Below are 23,897 nucleotides of genomic sequence, written 5' to 3' on the forward strand. Positions count from 1 at the left end.
CAACCCAGCCAAGGCCATGCCCAGGTAGGTCCGTGAAGGGTGCTGGGAAGGAGGTGCTTCTGCTGGCTCAGCTCTGCTTCAGCCACCCAGCTGGCCAGCCCACCGCTGCTCCCCATGGCTGGTGGGTTTGTAGGGTCAGGTGTGGGAGTGGCTTGTTCCTGATCCAGGTATCTCTGGGCTGGGGTGGGGGTAGGTACGGCCTTAGGCTGCAAAGCTGGACTGGGGCAGGGAAGCGGCAGGTCCAGGCGCCCAGCCTGCCTCATGGGCTGTCCCCTCTCTTTCAGGTGGAGGATGTCACGGGCCATGCAATGCCAGAGCTGCCTGCCCTGGGGCAGGTGGATGTGGTTGCATCAATCTCTGCCAGGGAGCAGGGGGACCCGGAATGTGTATATGTGTGCTGCTTCAGTGCCAGGTGAGCTAGGCTCTGTTCCTGTGGGACTGTGACCCTGAACCTGTCCTGCTCCCAGGGAAGCCCTGTGCCTGGTGGACATCCCTCCCAAGCTGCACAGTGGAGCCTGCGCATTCTGTCCGTCACCCCAGCAAGATGTGAAGGCAGTGAACTTGGTGGTGTCATCTCTGCAGGGCTGGAGAAGGCCATCCCTGACTGTGTGCATTCTTCCCCCTTCAGGCACTGCAGGCAGCTACTTCCTCAGGAAGATCCTTCATGCAAGCGGCATCTCCCTCCCCAGGTACAGTGCCACACAGATGGGACCTGGCCTGTTCTGCCCTGTGGCTGTTTGCCACAGGACCTGGGTGGCTGAGCTGGCTGCCTTGGGACAGTCAGGGCTCTGCGGGCAGAGACATAGCTTTGCCTCCACCTAGAAAACAACCCAGACCCAACTCCCTGCCTGCTCTAAATTCAGCCCAACTTCTCTGCCTTGCCATGGGTTTGCTGGGGATGCACAGCACATGGCTTGCTGACCTGCCTTCAGTTCCCAGCTGTATCCTTGCCCTGGCCCTGCTTCTCTCCCTTGGTGCCAGGGAAAGAAGGGGTGAGCTGCCTCTACTCAGCACTTCCCACGGCACTCGCTTGTGATCTGCCCACCCTGCCTCAGGCAGGGCTTGGAGTTGCTGGCCCCTGTGCTCCTTGTGACACTATCCATCCTCTTACAGGGGCTGTGTTCGCTACCAGGGAGGGTCCCAGGAGCACTCTGTCCAGCCCAGCTCCTCTCGCCACGGCCTGTCCCATCTGAGGAACGTGGCATCATCTGGTAAGCTTGCAGCCTTGCACTGATGAGGATGGAGGGTCATACACAGTGGGTTTGGGGCAGCTGCTGTCTCGGGCAGTGTGAGGGTTAGCAAGAACTGGGTTCTGTCCTCCTCTCTGCAGCCACCTCACTGCAGTGGCTTGGGGCAAGCAACTTCCCCAGTCCTCTGCCAGTGAGAAGCCCTTGTCTTGTCAAGCACCTTCCTCTTCCCAGATGCCATCAAGAAACACCAGAAAAGCCTGTCTGCATGGTTCAGCCACCAGCCCAACGAAGAGAGGCAGTTCGGCCCTTCCTTCTCGCTGGACGCAGTTCACGTGGACCCAGTGATCCGTGAGAGCTCCCTGGAGGAGATCCTGAAGCCCTCGCCTGACCTAACCATCCATAACCAGCTCCAGCAGCCCTGCAGCCAGGTTATCACCCTCCAGAACCTCTTCGATGTGGATGCCTGTGGGCGGCAGGTGAAGAATGTGGTGCTGTATGGCACGGTGGGCACGGGGAAGAGCACCCTCATCAAGAAGATGGTAGTGGACTGGTGCCATGGCCGCCTACCCCGCTTTGAGCTGGTCATCCCCTTCTCCTGCGAGGACCTGTCCCATAGTCATGCTCCCATCTCCCTAAGGCGCCTCATAACCAAGAAGTACCAGCACCTCCGGGATGTGATGCCGATTCTGGGCGCTTCCAGCCTTAAGGTGCTCTTCATCCTCAATGGCCTGGAGCGCCTCAACTTGGACTTCCGTCTGGCTGGCACAGAGCTGTGCTGTGACCCCAATGAGCCTGTGCCTCCCTCTGCCATTGTGGTCAACCTGCTGCGAAAATACCTCCTGCCAGAGGTCAGTGTCTCCCTTCAGCTCCTTCATGGTATAGAAAGGCTGGGGGTGAGCCCTGGGGCATTGCAGGCATGGCTGTTGTGCTAACTGCTTGTAGCCCAGCTTGGCTGTGAGTTAACAGGCAGCCTCCATTCCTGGAGGGACTCACCAAGGTGGCCTTATGTCACTGTTACTGGTTTGTCTCTGTGGGATCTTTGGTGAGGCCTGGTAAGGCAAAGAAGGCAGTCTGCTGGGCTGTGGTCTTCCAGACCCAATATATGTCTATCAGGGGATAGGGAAAGCTCTTCTGTCCCCTCTACCTGGGCCAAATTTGAACCAACGCCCATTGGGCAGCAGCTTCTTGAACCCCAGCCTGTGGGTGGTGTGATCCTTGTGCACCTGTATGTGGGTTGTGCACCTATATGTGGGTTGTGCACTTGGGACCCTGCTGAGTTTAGATCAAAGCCACAGAGGGAGCACCTCCAAACTCACCCAGCCCTCTGCTTCCAGGCCAGCATCATCGTCACCACGCGACCATCAGCGGTGCGCCGGATCCCTGGCAAGTATGTGGGCCGCTATGCTGAGATCTGTGGCTTCTCCGACACCAACCTGCAGAAGCTGTACTTCCAGATGCGTCTCAGCCAGCCTGGCTGCAGTGGAGAGTACAGTGTGGGTAGCAGCTCAGGTGAGCAGGAAAACTTGGTGGAGATGCTGTCGAGGAACTTGGAGCGCCACAACCAAATAGCCGCTGCCTGCTTCTTGCCCTCTTACTGCTGGCTGGTGTGCACCACGCTGCACTTCCTCTACTTCACCAGGACGGTGCCTCCCAGCCAGACCCTGACTGGCATCTACACCAGTTTCCTGAGGCTCAACTTCAGCGGGGAGGTGCTGGACAGCACTGACCCCACCAACATCTCCATGATGAAGTATGTGGCCAAGACGGTGGGCAAGCTGGCCTATGAAGGGGTGATGTCCCGCAAGACCTGCTTCTCAGAGGATGACCTGCAGCAGTGCTTTGAGGTGGAGATGAAGACTGAAAGTGAACTCAACCTCCTAGAGGTCTTCCGCAGCGACGTCTTCCGCTTCTTTCTCACTCCATGTGTGCAGCCAGGCAAAGAACACACCTTTGTCTTCACCATCCCTGCTATGCAGGAGTACCTGGCAGCCCTGTACGTGGTGCTGGGTGAGAAGAAGACCCTGGCACAGAGAGTGGGGAAGGAGCTGTCAGAGTTCATTGGGAAGGTGAGTGAAGATGTCGCTGTCGTTCTGAATATCATCTCCAAGGTGCTGCCCTTGCGCTTCCTGCCAGTGCTCTTCAACCTGCTCAAAATCTTCCCTCGCTACTTCTCCCGACTGAGTGGTAAGGACCGGGATGCTATTGCCCACACCATGGCAGAGGAGCTATTCAAGGAGGAGGACTACTACAATGATGATGTCTTGGACCAGATCAATTCCAGCATCCTGGGTGTGGAGGGCCCCATGCGCCACCCTGATGACGCCCCTGATGATGAGGTCTTTGAGCTCTTCCCCATCTTCATGGGTGGGATACTGTCCCGCCGTAACCGTGCCATCCTTGAGCAGCTGGGCTGCTCCATCAAGAACCTGGCAGCCTTTGAGATCGCCAAGGCCATGAAGAAGACAGTCATCAGGAACAGCCGCAAGGGGCTGCCGCCCTCCGAGCTGATGGACTACCTCTTCTTCCTGCATGAGTTCCAGAATGAGCGCTTCACAGCTGAGGCCATCCACTCCCTCCGGACTGTCAACCTCTCATCCGTCAAGATGACCCCTCTCAAGTGCTCTGTCCTGGCATCTGTCGTGGGCACCACATGCCACGAGGTGGAGGAGCTGAACCTGACCTCCTGCAACCTTGACACGAGCAGCTTGAGGATCCTCTTTCCTGTCCTGCTGCGCTGCAAAGCTCTCCAGTGAGTACCACCTTCTACTGTCCTTGGGCAGTGCTCAAAAATTGGCCTTTCCTTCACCTCTGCCCACCCTAGGGATACACGAGGAGCCCGAGCGTGGCAAAGGTAGGGAAGACCATTCATGCCCTTGCTTATCCTCAGTGCAGACCTAGGGGACTGACTACAGCTTCCAACATGCAACACTCCTTCAGCAGCCTTGCCAGGGCACTGCATGCTGGGATTTGCAGTCCCAACGCACCCTCTGTAGGACTCGGGGCAGCTCTCTGCATCTGGTACCACAGGCTGGGCTGCCAGCTCCCCTGGTAGACCCAGGTCCCTCCCATTACTTGGCCCCCCAGAACCACCCAGCATCTCATGTAGCCAGCTCTGCTGCTACTAACTCCAGGCAGGAGATGCGCAGCCCGACGGTGGGAGCCTGGGCTGCGCAAAGGGATGGGTTCTGTTCCAGTCCATTGGTGGAACTGCAGTCTTCCTGTCGCCCAGGGGGTGGCGAGCCGTGCTCAGCAGAGATGGACTCGTCTGTGCAGCGGGGCTGTGCAGCGTTTCCTTCCTCCCGATGCCCAGGAGGGCTTGGTGGGGTCCTGATCCCTCCTCAGACCTTCACCCGCCCTCTGTGGACCCTGCACCCTCTTGCCCTCCCTTGCTTCTGCTGGTACTGTCTCTGCTGGCTGATGCTACCCCAGGTCTGGTGTGGTTTTGGTGTGCTCCCTTTTGGAGAGGAAGCCTTACGGGGCCTTGCTTGGGGAGTTCAGGTAGGATAGTGGTGGGGAGGGCTAGGGAAAATGAAGAGAGCAGGGTTGCCAGCCCCACAGGTAACAGCTGTTTCAGCCCTGTCACCCCCATGTCTCGCTCTGCATCAGTCTGCAGCTCAACAGTCTGGGCTCTGATGCCTGCAAGGAAATCCGTGACCTGCTCCTGCATGACAAGTGTGTGGTGAGCAACCTACGGTGAGTACTGCCTCTGTCCTTGCATGAAACTGTCTCTGCTGCCCACCATGTGCCCTGGCCCTGGGCCCCCTGCCCAGCCTTGGCATTGCTCTGAGCTCCTGTGCCCACAGGCTGGCAAATAACCCCGTGGGTGAGCAGGGAGCACAATACCTGGCTGAGGCGCTGGCAGGCAACCGCTCACTGACCCACTTGTCCCTGCTGCACACCGCGCTGGGGGACCAGGGCGCAGAGGTCATTGCTCAGCACCTGGCCAAGAACCAGCACCTCCAGGAGCTCAACCTGGGCTACAACTCCCTGACGGACACAGCTGCCCTGCACGTGGTGGAGGTGGCCAAGAAGCACGCGATGCTGGACAAAGTGCAGTGAGTTCACTCTGCCCCGTCTCGTGCCTCTTGTAGGCAGTGCCTCTGACCCAGTGTCACTCCCTGTGGCAGTGAGCAGGGAGCCCCTCTCTGCCTCTATGTGCTGTTCCCCAGCCCTCACAGTGTCTCTTGCTCCTTTTCTCTCAACCCACAGTCTGTACTTCAACGACATCAGCGAGGAAGGCAAGCGGGCACTTCACAGCCTGCGCATGGACCGGGACGGCGTCAGAGCGCTGGTCTTCCTTACAGCAGGCACCGATGTCTCCGACTACTGGTCCCACATCCTGAACGTGGTGCAGAAGAACCTGCCTTTCTGGGACCGCGAGCGGGTTCGGCAGCACCTTGCCCTTATCCTGCAGGACCTGGAGAGCAGCCGGAGACAGACTGCCAACCCCTGGAGGAAAGCCAAGTTCCTACGAGTCGAGAGTGAAGTCAAGAAGATGCTGGGGAAGCTGCAGCACGGGACCCTCTAACCAGCTGTCCATCCACCTGGCCAGGGAGGGAGCAGTGCTGCTGGGGAGGAAACGCTGGAGTGTGCCCCCACAGCACGTCCCCTGTGACCTTATCCGTGTGGAGATGCCTAGTGGTCGGATGCTACCAAGGCTGTCAAAGGTGCTGGGTATGTGGGGCTCAGCCCTCATCTGCAGGCAAGGCTGAAGCGACAGAGAACTGTACAGAGACCAGGCCAGGAGCAAATGGGACTTGTTCTTCTTGTAGAGACCCAGCCCCTGCATCTGGCTACTGCTGGCCCGGCCACAAGCCACAGCAAGGGCAGGACTCAGGCTTGCTTGTGAACCCTTTGGTAGCATTAAAAGTGCACCGCTTTGTTTCCACTGAAGCACGCTAGCGCTAAGACTCGGTCTCGTCTCCGAGCCCTTCCTGGGGGAGGAAAGCGGAGGTGCTGGTGCAGCCATCCCTCCAGCAGCTGGAGTGGAGGGCTCTGGCCCTTCACTATCTTAAGGGGCTAGGATCGGGCAGCCCGATTCTGCTCCAGCCCGTGCTGAACCGGTTGATCTTCCAGTTGCCCCTGGGGGGCAGCTGGAAGCTGAGACACCAGGATCTGTTCCCAAGCTGGGTGTCCCAAGGTGTTGGTCCATGCTCTCAGCTCTGCTGGGCGAGGGCTGGCAGTGCCCAGAGCTGGGAGGGCAGGGGAGACATCGGGACTGTTTAACCATTAAACCTGGGGCGTCTTGGAAGAGGCGGGGACACTGGCTTCCCTGCCACTTCACCCTGTACCTTGCTCCCTTTCGCGTTCCCTGCAGCCATGAAGCAAACAAAAGGTATGTGCTGGGACAGTGGGGCTTCATCCTGCGGAGACCCTTCCCCACGTGCACATCTCCAGGCTCTGTTGCTGCATGGAGCAAGGCAATGCCAGGGCCCAGGCGGGCCATGGAAAGGAGCTAGAGGCATCCAGGAAAATGTAGATGGACATTGTAGGGGCGCTTGGCAGGAATCCCCTCTCCTTGGGTTTGGGCGTCCTTGTACTGAAAGAGGTGGGGAGGGGTTTTATGGGGAGCTACGCAGGGGAAGGCACCTGTCTCCATCTCCTGGCTCCAGCCAGCTCTCTGGGGCCCTGGTGACCCTTCTCCATCTGCATATCACTGCCTGGTCCTACTTTGCCCCTGGTGCTGCAGGACCCTGCTGGGCTGGGCAGTGGGTGCCCATTGGACCCAAGCGGCAGGTGTCCTGCTGCTTTGACATGCAAAAGGACACTGATGGTGGGGCCAAGGGCCAGGGTATGCCTGGGCACAGGCTGTAGCCGGAGGGCAGAGGGGCTAGGAGAGCTACGTGGACTTGGCAAACCCACCTCACCTGGTGTAGCATGCTCAGCCTGCGAATGGACAAGAGTACTTGAGAGTGTGGGGTCTGCTCCTAGCCCACTGCCTCCTGCACTGACCTCTCCTCTCCCTCTGCAGGGCTCGAGGGTGACAAGAAGTCCATCATGTAAGTGCTGAGCTCCTCCTGCCCAGGGTCTTCCTGGGGCTTGTGGTCCCACAACTGGGCTGTGCTGGGGCATACCCTCAGCTGAGGTGGTGTGGGTCATGGCTGCCAATCCTAGCTGCCTGTCCCAGGAAGGTCTTCCCTGAGTTGTTAACTCAGGAGAGATGTGGGGGACAGTCCAAGAGGGAGAACCCCCCCCCAGCTTTCCCCAAGGAAGAGGAGACACTAGAGCCGCGGCCCCAGCTGGCTTTTTCTGGGCGGAATGGAGCACCCCACAGCAGGGCTGGGGGTGGCAGGGGGAAGGCTGTGCTGCTGCACTAACGTGGCCTGTCCTGCCCTTTATCATTTCAGAAAATTTGAATTTAACCCCAAAGATGGGATCGACAACCCTGCCTTGTCACTGGCTGAGGACACGGGTAAATACCCTTATCTCCCCAGGGCATCCCTGTGTCAGCACGGGGTTCTGGGCTCTCTCACACCGGGGAGCCGTGGAGAGATGAACATGTAAGAGCAGGGATGGGGACATCCCAGCCCAGGATGGGGTAGAGAACTCGTGTTAGGATCTCTTCAGGGCCCGGTTCATGGGCTGTGCCTCCATACAGATGGCGAGGGTGTGGGGGAGCCCCGCTTCTACCTCCTGAGCAAGGGCAGCACAGAGACCTTCGGCTTCTGTCTCCACGAGGAGCTGGGCTGCCAGGGCCACGTCATCCGTCAGGTCGAGCTGGGGGGGCTGGCCCAGCGCAGGGGGCTGCAGGACGGGGACCGGCTCCTCCAGGTCAATGGCCACTTCGTGGACCACATGGACCACCATAGGGTAAGCTGGGAGCACCCCAGGGCTGTGGGAATGCCCAGGTCCTCCCTGGCCAGGGGCACAGAGGGTATGGGACTGCGCTGCTCCTCAGGGCCCTGATCCCACAGGCTGTGGCTGGAGGGGCACCCTGCCCAGGGGTCACAGGCTGAGTCCTTTCAGGTGGTGCAGAAGATCAAGGCCAGCGGGAACCAGGTCCTCCTGGCAGTGCTGGATGGCGACTCCTACGAAGCAGCCAAAGTCCTGGGCAGGGACCTGTCTGAGATGCTGCCAGCTGACATCCGCCCACGCCTCTGCCACATCACGCGGGACAAAAATGGTTTTGGCTTCAGTGTGTCGGGTCCAGAAGGTAAAGCAGGCAGCAGGATGCCAGTGCTGCAAGCCTCCTTGACGCAGCGCCCTGCTCTCCGCAGACTGCCTCTTTTCCTTCCTGCAGGCACGAAGGGCACCTTTCAGCTGTCAGTGCAGCAGGATGGGCCAGCGGAGAGAGCAGGGGTGCCACCAGGCTCCTGGCTCCTGGAGCTGAACGGGGCCAGCGTGAGGAGCTACTCACAAGCCCAACTTGCCAGAAAGGTGTGTGCTCCCGGCGTGGGTGGGTAGGGGACCAGGACTGGCTATGTTGCTAAGCACCCTGCATTTCCCACTCAGCTTAAGCAGAGCGGCAGCAAGGTGACGCTGCTGGTGGCATCCAGTGCTGTGGAGGAGTTTTACCGCCTGCGGGGTCTGCGGATCACGGCTGCCTTGGCAGACACCTCCTGGCTCCCCTTCAAGGTCCGGGAGCTGCACATGGTGAAGGGCCCAGCTGGCTATGGGTTTCTGCTCAAGGAGGATGACTGCAGCTCAGGGGCCACAGGTGAGGGCGCTGAGGGGGGCAGTCTGTACCTTAGCAAGGCACATCTGAGCATCAGGAATAGCTGCAAGCTCTGTGCCCACAGCGCGACCCTGTCCTCACCTGCACGCAGGGGTCAGCGGTGCCAGTTCCCCTCTGGCTGAATGCCTCTGTGAGCATCTCCCCACCCTCCCTCTGTCCCGCTGTGGCAGGCCAGTTCCTGTGGGATGTGGATGTGGGGCTGCCAGCCGAGCAGGCAGGGATGAAGGAAGGGGACCGTCTCCTGGCTGTGAATGGTGAGAGCATTGAGGGGCTGGACCACCAGCAGACGGTGCTCAGGATCCGTGCCCATGATGACCAGGTGACGCTGCTGGTCATTGACCCAGCTGGTGATGAGTTCTACCAGTCGGTAGGTTTTGGGGTCCCAGCATGGTCCTGCCCTGGCTGGGGAACCCTGGGGTGCTGCGAGGCTGGATGATGGGATGGGTGTCTTGCCCTCAGGCCTGCACAGTGAGGTCCTCCCAGGGGGACCTGGCTTGCCGTGGTGCACCAGGACCTGTATGGCTATCCCTGTTCTGCTCTTCCAGATTGGGCTGTCCCCTCTGTTGTTCTTTGAGGACAGCGACCCTGCCTCAGGCTCCCACACGCCCTCCCTGCCCTCTCCCAGTGGCTCCCCTGGACTCTGTCATGTTGAGGTGGAACCAAAGGGACCTGGCTCCTGGCTGATGGCTGCTGCCAACAGTATAGGGTTCACACAGGTAACCCCTCTTGCCAGGCCCCTGGAGCAGTGCTGCTTGCAGCCTGGCACTGCTCTGAGTCCTGGCACCCTCTTGCCCTGCCCGTCCTAATATCTCCCTGGCACCTGTGATGCTGGCAGGAGGGGGCTGTGTGGTCCACTGGCCACAGGGGCCAGGCAGAAAGACCCCTACAACCTGCCCATGGGGCAACGGTGGTGTGTGGTGGGGCGGGTGGATGTGTGCTGCCCACAATGCCTCCGCTTGTCCCCGCAGACCCGGCACCGGGAGGAGCAGAGGAGGCTGCACCAGGCATTCTAGCGGCCCAAGAGCACCCTGCCTCTGGCCAGGCTCCCCCCCCCCCCAGCACCTCGACCCAAGCTGCCCCCGGCTCGGCTCCCCGGAGAGGAGTAAAGCACTGCTCAGCATGGCCGTTGCACGCGCAGCTGCTGTGTCTCCATGACTGCGATGAGGCTCACAGCGTCACACCTCCCAGAGACTCATCTCCACTGACTGAGGATGGCTCCAAGCTTTTATTAACCATGGCGGTGGCTTCTGGTAACCTGAAGACAGACCTGTGTCTTTGCCTGCCCAGCTGCCTCCGGGGATATCTAGAGACATTGCACTGAAGCCCTTGCCCAGCTCCAGGCTCTGGGAGCTCCCGGGTGAGCTGAAGCACTGCCCTCCGTGCCATGACCCAGGGGACTGGGGAGCCTGAGGCTTAGCTCAGCCCAGGGCTGGCCTTCGGGCTGCTGTGTGAAGGAGAAAGGGAAGAAGTGGAGGCCGACAGAGTGCTGGAGGAACTCCCCACCTCTCAGCCTGTCGGCTTAGGTCTGCCCCTGCATGGACATCTTTCTTGTGCTCCTCCTTATCCTCCCGTGAACCTGTGGGCAGTGAGTGTCTGCCACCCATCACAGCACTATTCCTGCGTCACCCATTTGGGGTGTGATTAAAGGACAAATCCGCACTGCTGTTTGTGTGCGTAATGTTATAGAGAGCACTGTGACTCAGCAGCACATCCTAGGGCCAGACAGGACCCATCTTCTCTTACCTAGCCCAGGGCAGCTGAGGTGTTGGGCAGTAGATGTGGGAAGACCTCCAAGTGTGCTGACAGGTAGGTGAAGGGCTGAGAGCCTATCCCCATGAGCCCCACTGTGCTCTGTCTCCAGGAGGCCAAACTCCTGTAGGCGCTCCTTGTGCTCCACAGTGATGGTCGTTCCTACCTCTTCCCAGTGCTGGCTGGCCCTGCAGCTGGGCAATGGTCTTGCCCCTCTCTGCTAGTGCTTGGGTGGCAGCCTCCTGGGTCTGCTCACTCTCCTGGAGCCTGGTGGCTGTGGGTTGTGGGGACAGAGGCAGGGGACACTGAGTACTTTGGCACAGGAGTCTTGAACTGCGTGACTGGTGTACAGGAGGGTGCAGGCAGTGTGTGGCACAGCCCCTGCCCAATCCCCCTTATCCTTGGGGTGGCAGAGGGCATCCCCTTTGCAGTCAGCATCTCCCAAGGTCAGGGATGCACTGGGAACAGGGTCAGGCTTTGCTTCCACCTGCCATGCAGATATAGCACAGGGTGAATGACTCCTATCTCTCCTCACTCCCCCCAAATGCACTTTGCTGCCTTGCAGCAAACTCCATCCCCACCCACCAGCAAGGGGCAGGCATGCCAAGGGGGCCATACCAAGCTGCTCCTGCAGGCTCTTCACCTTCACCTCCAAGTGCTGTCTCTGGGCTGCTGTCTGCTTCTGCAGCTCCTGATATTGCTGGGTCATTTCTGGGAGACAGGGAAGTGAGAAGGGGACAAACGTGGTGCCTGTAGGAGGGACAAGCAGGCAGTCCCTGTGCTGGGATCCCAGCAGGGGCTCCATCAAGTCCTGACCTGAGGGCTCCCCTTGCAGGGTGACACATCAGAAGCAGCCATGTGTGCACCCTCTCTGTGCCTGGCAGGGCTGTGACAATGCCGGGCAGGGGCCAGGAGGAAGCCCTGGAGGGAAAGTTTTACCTCTCTGTTGAGCGTGGGAGAGTGACAATAAGCTCGGAGTTTTGCATGTGGCAAAGACCGCAAACCTCTGGCTGAGGTTTTACCTCTGCTAAAATCAGCCCCTTCTTGAGCACTAACGGAAATGGCAAGGCAATGACTTTCGCAGGCAGGAAAGTCTCTGCCTCTGGGGTCTCCTCTGCCTGCGCTGAGTACAGGCACCTGGGGTCCAGAGCCTTTGCATGCTGATAGCATGGGAGGGAGCAGGGCTAGCCAACAGCAGGGTGGTTTGGGGCTGAGCAGTCAAGGCCAAAGGAAGAGATGGGGTAAGTTTGGCTGGCTTCCCCCAGCAGCACCGAGGTGTGGGGTCCCCGCATCTGTCCCACTGCCCCCTCCCACCTCTGCCCTCACCTTCATGAATGTCTCGCTTGTCTTCCTGTGCCTGTTCCAGAGCCTTCTCCAGGTCCCACAGCCCCTGCTTGAGCCCTTCATTGTTGGCTTTTGCCTGCCAGGTCATGTCCCTTCAGGGAGCTGTGCTAGGGAAGAATTTCCAGAGGGGTGCCCCACCGCAGCATCCCTTCCACCTCCCATCTGCTTTCATCATTGCTCCTCTCTTTCTCTGCCATCTCTGCGGCGTTGCTGGCCTCTGTAAGCAGCTGCTGAGCTGCACACCAGGGACTCTTGGAACAGCACAGGCAGCCCTTGGGGCTGGAGCCCACACACAAGGGAAGCTGTGTGCCATCCTCTGGCATGACTTGCTGCCAGGAAGGACTAGTCCCTAGGAAGTACATGCAGGGCAGCAGGCATCCCTTGCTTGCCCCAGCCCCTGGCTCCTCCTGACCTTACCCGGCTGCTTTTTTGGCACGTCAGCCTTCAGTGCTGCTTTTCTGTACTTCTCTTCAGCTTGGCTTTCTGCAGCCAGAGGGAAGAATAAAGGGACAGAGTTAAAAGCAGCTCTTTAAAGGGGCTTGGCCCAGGGACACAAAGGGCTATCAAATGGCCCAGAGGAAGCCAGCCTTGGGGTGTCTGCCCCAGGAAAACTTGTCTAGGACACACCTCCAGCTCAAGCCAGGCGCCAGGGCAGTATTTGTGCAGACACCTGTTGGACACAGAGTCAAGGTGTAGCTGGTTTTACTTGAAATGGCTGCCCTGGAGAGATGTGCGCTCATTTGGGACTGAGGGCTAGGAATTTGCAGTGAAGATGAGGCAGTAGCCACAGTGCATTGAGGCTTAGGGACCCCTTCCAAAACCCCACCACAGATGCTTTTCCAGCCTGGCATATTCTTGCACTTTCAGAGGCATGTAGGAGTGACTTCAGCCTGGCAGAGATGCTCTCTTTAACCTCCCCCCTGGATCCTGCTGGGCTGGAGGTTGCAATGGGGTGCAGGGTGCTTTGGGCAGGGCCCTGGACTCTCCTGCCTCCTGTATCTCATCAGGCGTATCTCTGCTGCTGCCCTGGCACAGAGTGAACAGGACTGGGGGAGATGGGAGAGCCTCAGCCAGGCTTCCCCATGGGGTCCCAGTGCAATCCTTCACCCCAGTGCTCCCAGCTCCCGCTTCCAGTAGCCCCCACGATGCCTGCCCTTGCTGGGGCTGGGAAGCAGCAGGGGAGGAACAGGAGGAGCATATTCCAGCTGTCTGGAGGGAGGCAAGACCCCAGACTCACCTGCTATGTCTCTCTTCTGCTGCTGCTTCACTCCTTTTCTCCCTTTTCCTTTGCTCTTCAGAGGTATCCTGCTGCAAAGTGATATCAGTGCTCCCGCTCAGCAACAGGTGATCATGCACTGGACTTTTGGGGGAGAAAGGGGAGGCAGCGGGCCCCCCCAGCACCTGGAGGAAAAGGGCCCAGAGATGTGGAGCTGCCACGGTGCCTCCACCAGGATGGCTGTCCTGCCAGCCCATCCCAGCTGTTAGCACAGACCTCAGTCCCTTGAGATGCAGCAGCTGCCTTCAAGCTAATCCCTGCTGTTGTAGCAACTATGTGCAACAAAGGCAGGTTGTTATCTGGCCCAAAACTCCCCTCCGCCTTGCAGCAGCTGAGCATCTCGTTCCCATGACAGAGGCGTGGATAGAATGTGCCCTGCACCCAGCGGAGCACTGAGGTGGTCCGAAGCTGGCCCCTCTCCCCAGCACCAAACTGGTCACGTTTGGCTGCAGGATTATGGGACACAGCTCTGATGAGGTAGGATGTATCTCATCCCACTCGTGTCCCAGAGTGGCAGCCCCAGAGCAGCCTCAGCTGGGCTATGGGGAAATGGGGACACGGTGGAGAGGGCAACTCCTCCAGGTCACAGCCCGAAACGAGCCCAGCATCTTCCTCCCTTCCTGCCCTGGCTCTCCCCTCCGGCACACCCTCCTGCTCAGTGCTGTGAGTTTTGCCCTGGGGACTGTGGCTGGGTTTGGATCTTGTTTATAAAGTAGGAGAAGAAGGAAGGGAGAGAACTTCAAACTGCTGTTTCTGCTCAGGACGCAAGCAACCTGGGAGCGAGCCGGTGGTTCCTGGGTGCACTGCAGTTCTTCAGCAGGACACGGACCTTTTTGCGTGGTCAGGGCAGCAGGAGCCAGGCAGGCAGCAGGAGCAGGAACCTGGTGTGTGTGGAGGCTGCAGGGCCCCCGGCTGCCAGGGCAACCTAGGGACGCCCGTCAGGGACAGGTCCCGCCTGAGGAGCTGGCAGGGTGGCAGGCTGGGTGTGGAGAGCCAGAGGAGCTGGGCCTGGGCCAGGGACGACGGTAGGGGCCAGTCCCCTGTGCAGACGTGCAGGCACAGAAGTGGGCGTGCACCTTGCGCACACCCACGCACACGCATCTGAAACCGCTGCCCAGCCACAGAGAGCTGAGCGATCAGAGGGGCACCAGGGCGCGCACAGGCCTGGCAGCCGGCTGGCAGGCAGTGTGGGGCACACAGAAGGGAAGGGGAGCACTTAGGCCCAGCCTTGGGTGGTACAAACCAGCAAGGGACTCAGACACTGGGACCGCACCCACACGAAACACACACGGGTGGCCAGAGGCACCCAGGCACCTGGATGCACTCTGGGCTGCCAGCCGCCAGGCGCGAGGGAAGCTATTTCAAAACAACCAGCATGATGTGGCTTTCTGGCACAGCAGTGGCAAGTGACCGCTGTGCTGAGCACAGCCCCAGCACCGACAGAAGCAAATGGGAGCCCTGCAGAGGGGTGCTGGACTCCCCTTTTCTACAGCAACGGAAGTCCCAAGTGAAAGCAACCTTTCTCACACGTAAATATAGCCACGACTTGGAGTGAATCATGCCCAGAGAAGCAGATCGTTAGGAATGCAATTGCTCAAGCATGTTCCCTGATCTCTTTGGATTGGGGCCATGGTGATTTTTGTATTTGGCTCCACAAAGCTGGTGTAACCCTCCCCAGCCCTCTCCCCAGGTACTTGTGGTATCCTGGAGCTGGCCAGGGCACCCTCCAGTGGTCAATCCGGCTTGACTATTAGCCAGAATCCATTAGCACCTAATGGGAAAAGCCTCAGGAACATGGCCTCAATAAATGTTGACATATTTGAGGTCAATATAATCCTTAGGAAAATTTGCCCAGGTAATTAAAGCCAGACAAAGAGCTGCCTATCCCAGAAATATTTACCAAGCTTCACCAAAGGCAGTAAAATCAAGACAGTTTTATAACCAATCTGTGCAGGGCTCCCTTGCTATATCTAGTGCTCTGTGCTGCTTCCCACTGTCCTGCTCATCCGACACCTCAGCAAGCCATGTGCTGTGCAGGAACTCATCACAAGCCATCAGCCAACAGACAGCCCTGGTCCCGAGCAGATGCTCGTGGAAGAAAGCAGTGCTGGAGCTGGGGTGGTGTGGGGCATCACAGTGCTTTGCCATGGTACAAACAGGCTGAGGTACAATGTGCACGCGCAGCTAGGGCAGGGGTGGGAGGAGAGGGACAGTACGCACAGCCTTGCTGTTAGGAGCACCGCAGCCTGAGCACAGAGCCCTGCGGCCATGCCCTGGGCTGGCAGGGGCTGCGCAGCAGCAGCAGAGCATGGCACGTCCCTCCTGTGGCAGACGGTGTGCCAGGGCAGTGGCTTTTCCATGCTGCTGTGGCTTTGCACACCTGGCACCCCAGGGGTCCCGGCGCCTGCGTGAGAATGGGTGTGTGAGTGCCGCAGGGGAAGCAAAGGGAGGAGCTCTGTTGTGGGGTTCATCTCCAGTGTGGACCCCAGCTCCCCAGAGGCTGAGGCTGCGCTGGTCCAGGCCTGAGCCCAGACTCTGGGCGCTCACGCTCCCCAAAGTGAGGTCGGCCAAACTGCAGTGTTTGCTGTTCTGTTCTGTCTTCTTTCCTCATTGAAACCCACCGTGCTGTGAGACAGACACTGTGCTGTACCAGTCAGCTGTTGTTTTTTTTTTTGCAGAGGAAGTGTTCTTCTGTCTGGGAGAGGAGGCTGAAAAGAGGATCTGAAGGTAGCAAAGAAACAGAACTGAATTTACTTTCAAGCCCGTGCCGTAATTTCTGAACGTTTGGTGTTGTCAGCTCTGCCAAAAGATTGACCTATTCCCTGGTCTGCTTTTCTCTCCCAGTCCTTCTGTCTGCTCTCGCTCCCCTGGTCCGTGCATGCTCCCACCCCGGGGACCTGCAAGAGTCGGGCTGCAGGTGACGGGGACAGCAGCAGCCCCAGGGGGCTTTTCCGTCCCCTGCCTCTGCAGAGGGAGACGCCCCGAAGGCACCGACAAGCAGCCAGGCGCTGCCGGTTCGGCTCCCGGCGGCTGGCTTTGCTCCGGCCCGGCGTCAGCCCCGGCAGCGCAGGGGAGGGGGCCGTGCCCCCGCCGCAGGGCCGGAGCCCGGGGCGCTGCTGCATCCCGCACCCTCCGCCCTGCATCCCGCGCAGCACCCTCGGGGGTGCGGTGCCGGTCGCAACGGGGTGAGATTCTCTGCAGCCGGGCCGGGCTCAGCCCCCTCCCCGCTCGCTGCCCGAGCAGGCTGAGGGCCGGACTCCGGTTTCCCACGGTCGGGGCGAGCGAAGCCCTTCGGGGACGGGGCGTTTTGCCAACCCGGTGCGGAGGGCGGCGGGGTCCGCCAGCGGCCGCGGGGGGCGGGCGGTGGCAGAGGCCGCCCGGCAGCGGTTCCTGGCGCCGCTTCCCCATTTTCGGGCTGGGCATTGGCCGTTCGAAGAAAAGGGAACCCGGCCGCTGGAAAGGGGAAACGATCCTGTTTTGCAACCTCCGGAACCGGCGCGGCCTGCCGCGCAGCGGGCCCGGGGAAGGGAACGGCGGGCAAACCGCCGCCGAGCCCGGGTCTGTCCCGCCGCGCTCCGCGCCCCGGGGGCGGTGGGATCGGGGCACCGGGCACCGGGCACCGGGCGCGGCCCTCGCCGTTCCCATGGCGACCCCGCCCCGCCCCGGCCCGCGCCCCGCCCGCCCGCCCGCACCAAACATGGCCGCCGTGCCGCCCTCGCCGCCGCCGTGCGCCTGCCCCACGGCAGCGGGGCGGGGCTTCGCGGACGGACCGCCGCTAGCCCCTCTCCCCCCTCACCGGGCGCGGGCTCCGGCCAATCGACGCCGGCTCCTCCCCGGCGGAGGGGGCCGGTCCCGGGCGCGAGGAGGGGAGGCCGGCCAATCGGCGCTCGGCGTGGCCGGGGCGGAGGGCGGAGCGTCGCTGGAGCCGGGCGCCCCCGCCGCCGCCGCCACCGCCCGCGGCTCCCGCTGCCGCCGCCTGCCCTGCCCGGCCCGGCCCGGCCCGGCCCGGCCCGGCCCTGCCCTGCCCGCCCCGCGGGAGCGCTCCCACGTCCGGTTGTTCTGCAGGGCCGCGGTCCGGGGCCGGACGGGGTCGACGGGCCGGGCGCGGGTGTGGGCGCGCTCGCGGCCGCCCCCCGCCCCCGCGCTGCCCTCATGTCGGCGCCGCTGAAGAAGGGCCCCGGGGGGCTGATCGGGCTCATGAAGGACGCCTTCCAGCCGCACCACCACCACCTCGGCCCGCACCAGCCCGGCGCCGTGGACAAGAAAATGGTGGAGAAGTGCTGGAAGCTCATGGACAAGGTGGGCCCGGCGGGGGCGTCGGGCCGCCCTGGGCAGGCGGGGAGGGCTGTGGGCCCGCTCCGGGGGGTCGGGCTGGGGCAGAAGCGGGCCCTGTGGGTTGAGGTCGGGCTGGGGCTGGGTAGAGGGGCTGTGGTGGGGCCGGGAGGAGCTGGGCTGGAGCGCTTGGGGAGGAGGAGTGAGGGTTGGGGTAGGGCAGTGAGGCATAGGGCAGATAGGGCTGCGCGGGGCTGGGCTAGGGAGTTTGGGGCGATGGGGTGGCTCTGGGGCAGAGCGGGTTCTGTGGGGTAGGGTAAGTCTGGAGCTGCGGGGCTTTGCAGGCTTGGCTGGGGGAGAGAGAGCTGAATGGCCCTGGGTGGGGCTGGGGTGAAATGCTTTAGGGGGGATGTGAGCGCTGTATGAGCACAGGATAGGGTGCAGCGCTTGGGGGGGGGGGTGGGGAGTGGGGGTGGGGGCTGTGGAGGGCAAATGTGGGATCTGGTGGAGCGGTGTGTGGTGGAGGAGAGGCCAGGGGTGGGGTGTGAAGATCGGAAGGTGTGGAGGGAGAACAGCAGCTCTGCAAGGGATAAGCTACGTGCAGGGCTGTGAGGGGAACAGGTTGGAGAAAGAGAAGACGATCTGGGATGGAGGACGCAGACCTGCTCAAGAGCATGTGGGATTTGTACCGTCGTGTTCTTGTGGAAGCTGGAGTAGGCGCTGGTGGTGCTGGTGGGAGGAGGGGCTGGGTATGGGTAGGGCCTGGTGGGGAGCTGCAGGTGCATCCTGGTGGTGTCAGCAGTAGGTCCTACCTGTGTGTAACTGCACGAGGGAGGAATCTAGGATTTGCTTGTCTGAAGGTGAGCCTTGGCCTGTGACAGAGCCTGGTGTGTGGGTACTGGATAGTGAGGCTGAGCATCTGCTTTGTGACAGTTCATATTATTTTCTGAATTAATAGGGACATGTTACCAAGCTCAGCACAAAGCCTTTTCCTTAAAACTGGGAGCCTGATAAAACCCGTACAAGTCTGAATAAAACCCTCTGCAGTAAATGCATGTAGTTGCACAGAGGTAAGGAGTATGAAATCTAATGTTAAACAATGAAAAACTCTGGTGTGGGAATTAGAAAGGCCATCTTCCAGTCCCACATCTTTATGGGGGGCACTGCACTCTGCGGTCATTAGGACTCCCCCCTCCTGCACCTTTTAAAATGCCAGGAAATTGCTGTTGTCAGGGGCAGGACACCAGACCTTTTGGCGTGATGGTGTGATGGGGTATGGCAATTGATTTACTAGCTTGGCTAGGTGTGTCGGTAAATCCATTGTTTTAAGAAATCCTGGTGAGTTATTAGTGACTGCTAGTGTTATTTATAGAATGACCCCGTAAGAGAGCATAGGCATCCAGAAGTGGGCATAAAATAAAAATATTCTAACGCTTTTCCCGGGATTTTGATTGGTCCTCCAGTGTTATTAGTGTTCAGCCCTGAGAATCGAGGCTAGGCTTGGTATGTTGGAGTCTATAATGTGCAGTGCATTTTATAATGCTGGGTTCAGGGCCCTAAGAGCAGTGCAGGGTAAAAGCATCACCAAAGTTGCCTGCAGTTCTTGGGGAGTGTCACCTCCTTCTTCCCCTCTGGGAGCAAAGCAAGCAGCGCTGATGGGCATACCTCATCCAGTTGCCCCGTGGGCTTGTGCATTTCAGCTGAGCAACCTGATCTAGTTGAAGATGTCCCTGCTCACTGCAGGCGGTTGGACTAGATGACCTTTAAAGGTCCCTTCCAACCCAAACTATTCTGATTCTATTTTTTTCTTTCTCTTTTGCCTGCATTGTTTATGCATGCGGTGTCTGAACCTCCTGCAGTAAACGCTAAAGCAGGAGGAGTAGATGACTTTTTTAAAGACATATTAAGTTATGTTCATGCCAAGAAATCACTTTGCGTTGGCTAGCTGAACAAAAGACATGGTTTATAGTTGTGCCTTGCTGTGCTTGTGATGAGCTTTGATCACCTTTTACAGAGAGAGATTGGGATAAAGAGGAAAGTCTTTTGAGACGTGCCAATGGCTCTTTCACAAACATTGAGGGCAAGCATAAGTGTTAATGTGGGAAAGGTAGTTTGAGCATGGAAATGCGATCCTCTTAGAAATAAGTTTAACTTGCAAATGCAACTTGTAAGAATGCACATCTTCTTTCTTGTGCATGTGATATAGATGTCAGTGTCAGCCTGTGTTTGGCTTCATACCTTGTCTGTTCAAAGGAAAAGGTTGGCCTGAAAAAAACTGATCACCTTGGCATTTTGAATTGCAGTCGGGTGTGGATTTTTTTGGGCGGATGCTTTCATAGCTTCAGATCTGTGTAGCCAGTCTTTGGCTGTATACCCTCTCCAGTGTGATATCACCAACAGAAAAGCCAAGGCTACGGTTCTATTTGTCACAAGTTAAAGTAACCTCTTTTAAACATGCGCTGACTTCACAGTTTTGCTTGTAGGCAGCATCGGAAAGCTCTTCGGTGTAGGCTTAATTTTTGAAGTCTTAAAAAGCTGTTCACTCCGATTTGTACAGGAGGAAAGGCTCGGCTGTGAAAAGCCTTCCAGGTTTCAGTTAGACTTTAGTTGTACTTATGCACACTTAGGAGAATACATCTGAATTAAAAATCTTTTTAGTAGAGTAGCAAATTGCCAGGCAAACACAGTGCTTGTGAAACTAGTGGTGAGAAGGGCTAAATGAATGGGAGGTGTTGAAAATGGGTTAGTTTTCTGGGCCAAGTAAATGAAGTCACAGGTGCAAATAAAAAAAATACTTGTGTGTGTGTTTATTAGCTAGTGTGTTTGCCTTTCAGAAATGTGTGCTGTGTCTGTGAGCGTACAGTATATTCACGACCCGATTTGTTAGTCTGCATAATTAGCTGGTGTTGTCAAAGCCTCGTGCATCTCTGTTTTCGGATGTGACTGATGAGTTTCCTATGCAAGCTGGTTCTTGTCCAAATATTTTCCCCATAATGTTCTCCATAAGCTGCCTGGCGTATTCCTGTCTTTCGGATTCTTTTGCTTGAAGTTCTAGTCTTTGTCAGTACTAGACGTTCCTCTTACAGTTGCATGTGGTCACAAACAGTATGGACATAAACCAACCATTTTCATCACTGTGCAGCAGGATGTTCACCTTCAGCTGCATTAGGTGAGGTTTATGTTTTTACGGAACAGAGGTTAAATGTGTCTTTGGAAGCTGTACGTGTTGTCAGACCTCTTGTGGGCCTGCAAGCTTGCAGTGACGAATAGCAGAGTGAGCAACGTAGCAATTTCCTTGCAGTGTCTTGAACCTAGTAAAGTGTATAGATTGGTTCAAGTGGGAGGAGCTGCTGTTAATTTGTTTTTATCATGCTTTCTCATCTTATCACTGCCTTTAGCAAATAAAGCAGTGCTTAGTATAAGAAAACATGATATATTGGCTGGTGAAAGCAATCTGTATCTTTTTACACAAAAGGATGAGCTTACGGATCAGTTTTTGCGAATGTGATCTGGGCAGCAGATAATGCAGACCACTTGTGTTCATTGCTGTGGGTGGTGTTTGAAGAACAGGTGGTAGTCATGAACCACTCGGGATGAGGTGTAAGGGATGCAGCAGAAGATTGGTAGAGTGCAGGTAGTAAGACATAGAGGAGGAAGATGACGAGCTTTGAGGTGAAGCTTTTCCAAACAGCCTACTCATGCCATTCAGTTTCTACAACGGATATAGAGAAATGCCACTGTAGGTCACCTTCATTGTAAGTCGAAGAGAGGCCACGTAGAAATTCAGCAGGAGGTAAGGGAAGTTTGAGTAGGTTTTCTTTTGCTGTTGACTTAAGATGAAAGGAGATATGATTTCAGTAAAGAAGTTAGCTATTTAGCTCTGAAAGGAAGGAAGGAACTACATCTTTGCACAATTGCACTGAAGGGGTCTGAGCTGGAAGGGAAAGACTGTTCTCTGGCACAGTAGCACCCGGGGGCTTGTCAGGCCTGGAACTCTGTGACACTGTACCCTGTCTGAGGCAAGCAGGTAGGCAGTGTCTGTGCTGGGGAGTTTCTGCCAGAACAAGGAATGGGGTGCCATACCAATGGCTGCAGCAAACGGGCTGGCGCTGGCTTCTTCGTGGCTAGGGCTGGGGATGAGCAAAATGGGGAAAGTAATGAACCAAGAGGATGGGATGGGTAGACAGGAAGCTGAGAGGGGAGGATTCGGGGTGTGTTGGAGGACACAGCCTGCTAGTGTGGCAGCTGGTGAGCCTCCCTTGAGGGGCCGCAGTTTGTATAGGTTTGTGTCCTCTGTTAAGCAGCACACTCTGCCCTTCCTAGTGAATACTGTGTATTGTTAAATGACTGCGTTTGCTTGGGTGTCTCGCTTGTCCTGAATGTTTCTTCCTTGCTTCTACTAGCACTCACCTAAATCCAACTCTGTAACCTGACTGCAGTATTTAAAAAAGCTCATGGTTCTTGCTGTGTTTCTCAGGTTGTCTATACGTTGTGCCTTTGGCAGCGCTCTGTATATAGTGTTACTGCTTTCCTACGTTAGTTACCCGGTTCCTTTGTTTGTGCAAGTCTAATGAAGCAGTGCTGAAGAGAAATATTTTAAATCCAGAGATCAGTCAAGGCAAGCTGCAGAATCTTGAAGGGAAAGACTCCCTTCCAGGCCTAGAAAATCTACATGAGATTTTTTTTTTTTTTTTTTTTTTTCCCCTCAAATGAGTAGATATCAGATTCTTTCATCAAAACTGAGGGGGCAAACTGGTTTTTGATTGTTTTTTCCTCTTGAGTTTGTAAAATGAAAATTGGTGAAGTCAGTTCTAAGGTTCTTCACAGGCCATTCTTTCAAAACTTCGTACTAAGCTTGAAGTGCCTTTTTTTTTTTTTTTTTTGGTATTTCTGAAAGCCCAAAAATGTCCGTGCGAAAGGCTTATTCTTGAGAGAACAAAGCAGAAGCCAGACAAACTTGGATGAGTTTTGATGGTAGTTTAAAAACATGGATTGCTTGTGTTTGTTGCCATCACACCTAACCGAAAATATTTGCTGCTTTTTTCTCAATTTCCTTCCATGTTGCTGGTCGCTGTGGAAGGCAGGGTAGCTCGCTGAGGGGCAGCTGTTCCCAGGGCTGGGAACATTCCTTTTAATGTTGTCACGATGCTGCAAGTGCACACATAGAGAAACAAGCAAAATGCAACAGATTTTGTTGCTGCGGTGTTATAAAATGACAAAGGTTGTTCAAGAGGCAGTAGTTCCTAATTACATAGCTTTGTTTAAATGCTTATCTTGGCTAATTTTGGTCTACTTGGTAAATAAAGAAGCTCATTTGATAATAAAATCACAGCAGTTTTGGCCTTTCTGTTAACTATTTGAGGTATCTTTGCAAGTAATTTCTTGGGAAACGTTTTATAGAGGCTATGAGAATGAGTGGTTTGCAGAACTTGCTTCTGCTGTGGGGAAACTTTGTAATTGATGTTGAAGTTTGTTACATTACTGAAACACAGTAGATCTGCTTCTTCTATAGCTGGTTATTTTAAAGAGGTAACAGCCTAACAGTTTTCTATTACAGGTGAATGAGAAGTGCATACTCTGACTTGAATGCTTGCTTAATGTGGCTTCCTCCTAAGAGCTGACTGTTTTTATTAAAGTTTTAAACCCACTGTGTAATAAACAATTTCTGTTGAAGAAAAGATTTTGCTATCTGTAGCATAATTCAGCTGTGTGTGAGGAGCATATTTAGAACCTATTCATGCTGCATAGTGAAACTAGTTTTATTCAGGGGACAAATGCGTTAACTCAATTCGTTGATGTGGTTCATTGTACAATGTTTACAGGCTCCAAGGAAGCAGCAGTTGAGGCATCAGAATCAATTGGATGTCAGTTGTCTGACCATCCATCTCCTTATCTTAGACTTCCTAAAGAGCAGGCTCTTCAAAATGGAGGGAAAATTTTGGTAGTTTTTTTCCCATGTAGAGACATTTTTAAGCGTGTGATACTTTTAATGGCAGTCAAATTTTTCTGTTTGAGTTCTGATACGTTGGATGCCTTTCTCTTTACTGAAATTGAGTCTTTTTCAGTCATCTCTTATTAGAGACACTACTGTAAGTCAGATATAATTGGAGATGTCACTTAACTTGACAAGGTTGCTTTTTGCATATACCCTGAATGACAAAGCTAAATGTTAAAGCACTGTTTCAGAAGAAATTACTTTGTTTACCATCAGCATTTAAGTGTTTAGGGGAAGTAAGTATTTAAGTGTGCATTGTAGGGAACTAGTCAATTAGTCTTGAAGGTTTCACAAGATTTTGTGAAATGATGTACTGCAAAAGGACGTTAGGTTGTTCTTTTACCTTTTTCTATCCTCTTCCCTTAAGCTTTGCATTCTGCGGTGCTGCATTGATTG

The 23,897-nt window shown here is 56.5% G+C and overlaps 3 protein-coding genes across 4 annotated transcripts in view; all 3 read left to right on the plus strand.

The window, feature by feature from the left end:
• The first annotated feature begins 291 nt into the window (after positions 1-291).
• On the plus strand, positions 292-5,718 carry NLRX1 (NLR family member X1). Its single transcript, XM_009959664.1, has 8 exons — positions 292-412; positions 629-689; positions 1,114-1,211; positions 1,422-2,038; positions 2,525-3,939; positions 4,797-4,883; positions 4,994-5,245; positions 5,400-5,718. Exons 1-8 carry the CDS (start codon positions 292-294, stop codon positions 5,716-5,718), a joined length of 2,970 nt encoding a protein of 989 aa, XP_009957966.1.
• A 103-nt stretch (positions 5,719-5,821) lies between these two features.
• NHERF4 (NHERF family PDZ scaffold protein 4) lies at positions 5,822-9,878 on the plus strand. 2 transcript variants are annotated; one of them, XM_086476829.1, is made up of 10 exons: positions 5,822-5,864; positions 7,162-7,189; positions 7,538-7,602; positions 7,789-8,000; positions 8,157-8,343; positions 8,431-8,567; positions 8,643-8,847; positions 9,036-9,232; positions 9,411-9,581; positions 9,834-9,878. In XM_086476829.1, the coding sequence occupies exons 1-10, from the start codon at positions 5,822-5,824 to the stop codon at positions 9,876-9,878; spliced, it is 1,290 nt and encodes a 429-aa protein (XP_086332955.1). The 2 variants fall into 2 exon arrangements, with proteins under 2 accessions (XP_086332955.1, XP_086332954.1); XM_086476828.1 differs by lacking the exon at positions 5,822-5,864 and adding an exon at positions 6,495-6,525.
• Positions 9,879-17,386: 7,508 nt separating this feature from the next.
• Positions 17,387-23,897, plus strand: part of CBL (Cbl proto-oncogene) — a 41,281-nt gene continuing 34,770 nt past the window's right edge. Inside the window, exon 1 of the mRNA XM_086476782.1 lies at positions 17,387-17,533. Within this exon, the coding sequence (XP_086332908.1) occupies positions 17,387-17,533 (147 nt within the window). The remainder of the gene's footprint in view (positions 17,534-23,897) is intronic.

The sequence above is a fragment of the Leptosomus discolor genome, chromosome 22 (assembly GCF_034619465.1).
Source record: "Leptosomus discolor isolate bLepDis1 chromosome 22, bLepDis1.hap2, whole genome shotgun sequence".
Lineage (NCBI taxonomy): Eukaryota > Metazoa > Chordata > Aves > Leptosomiformes > Leptosomidae > Leptosomus > Leptosomus discolor.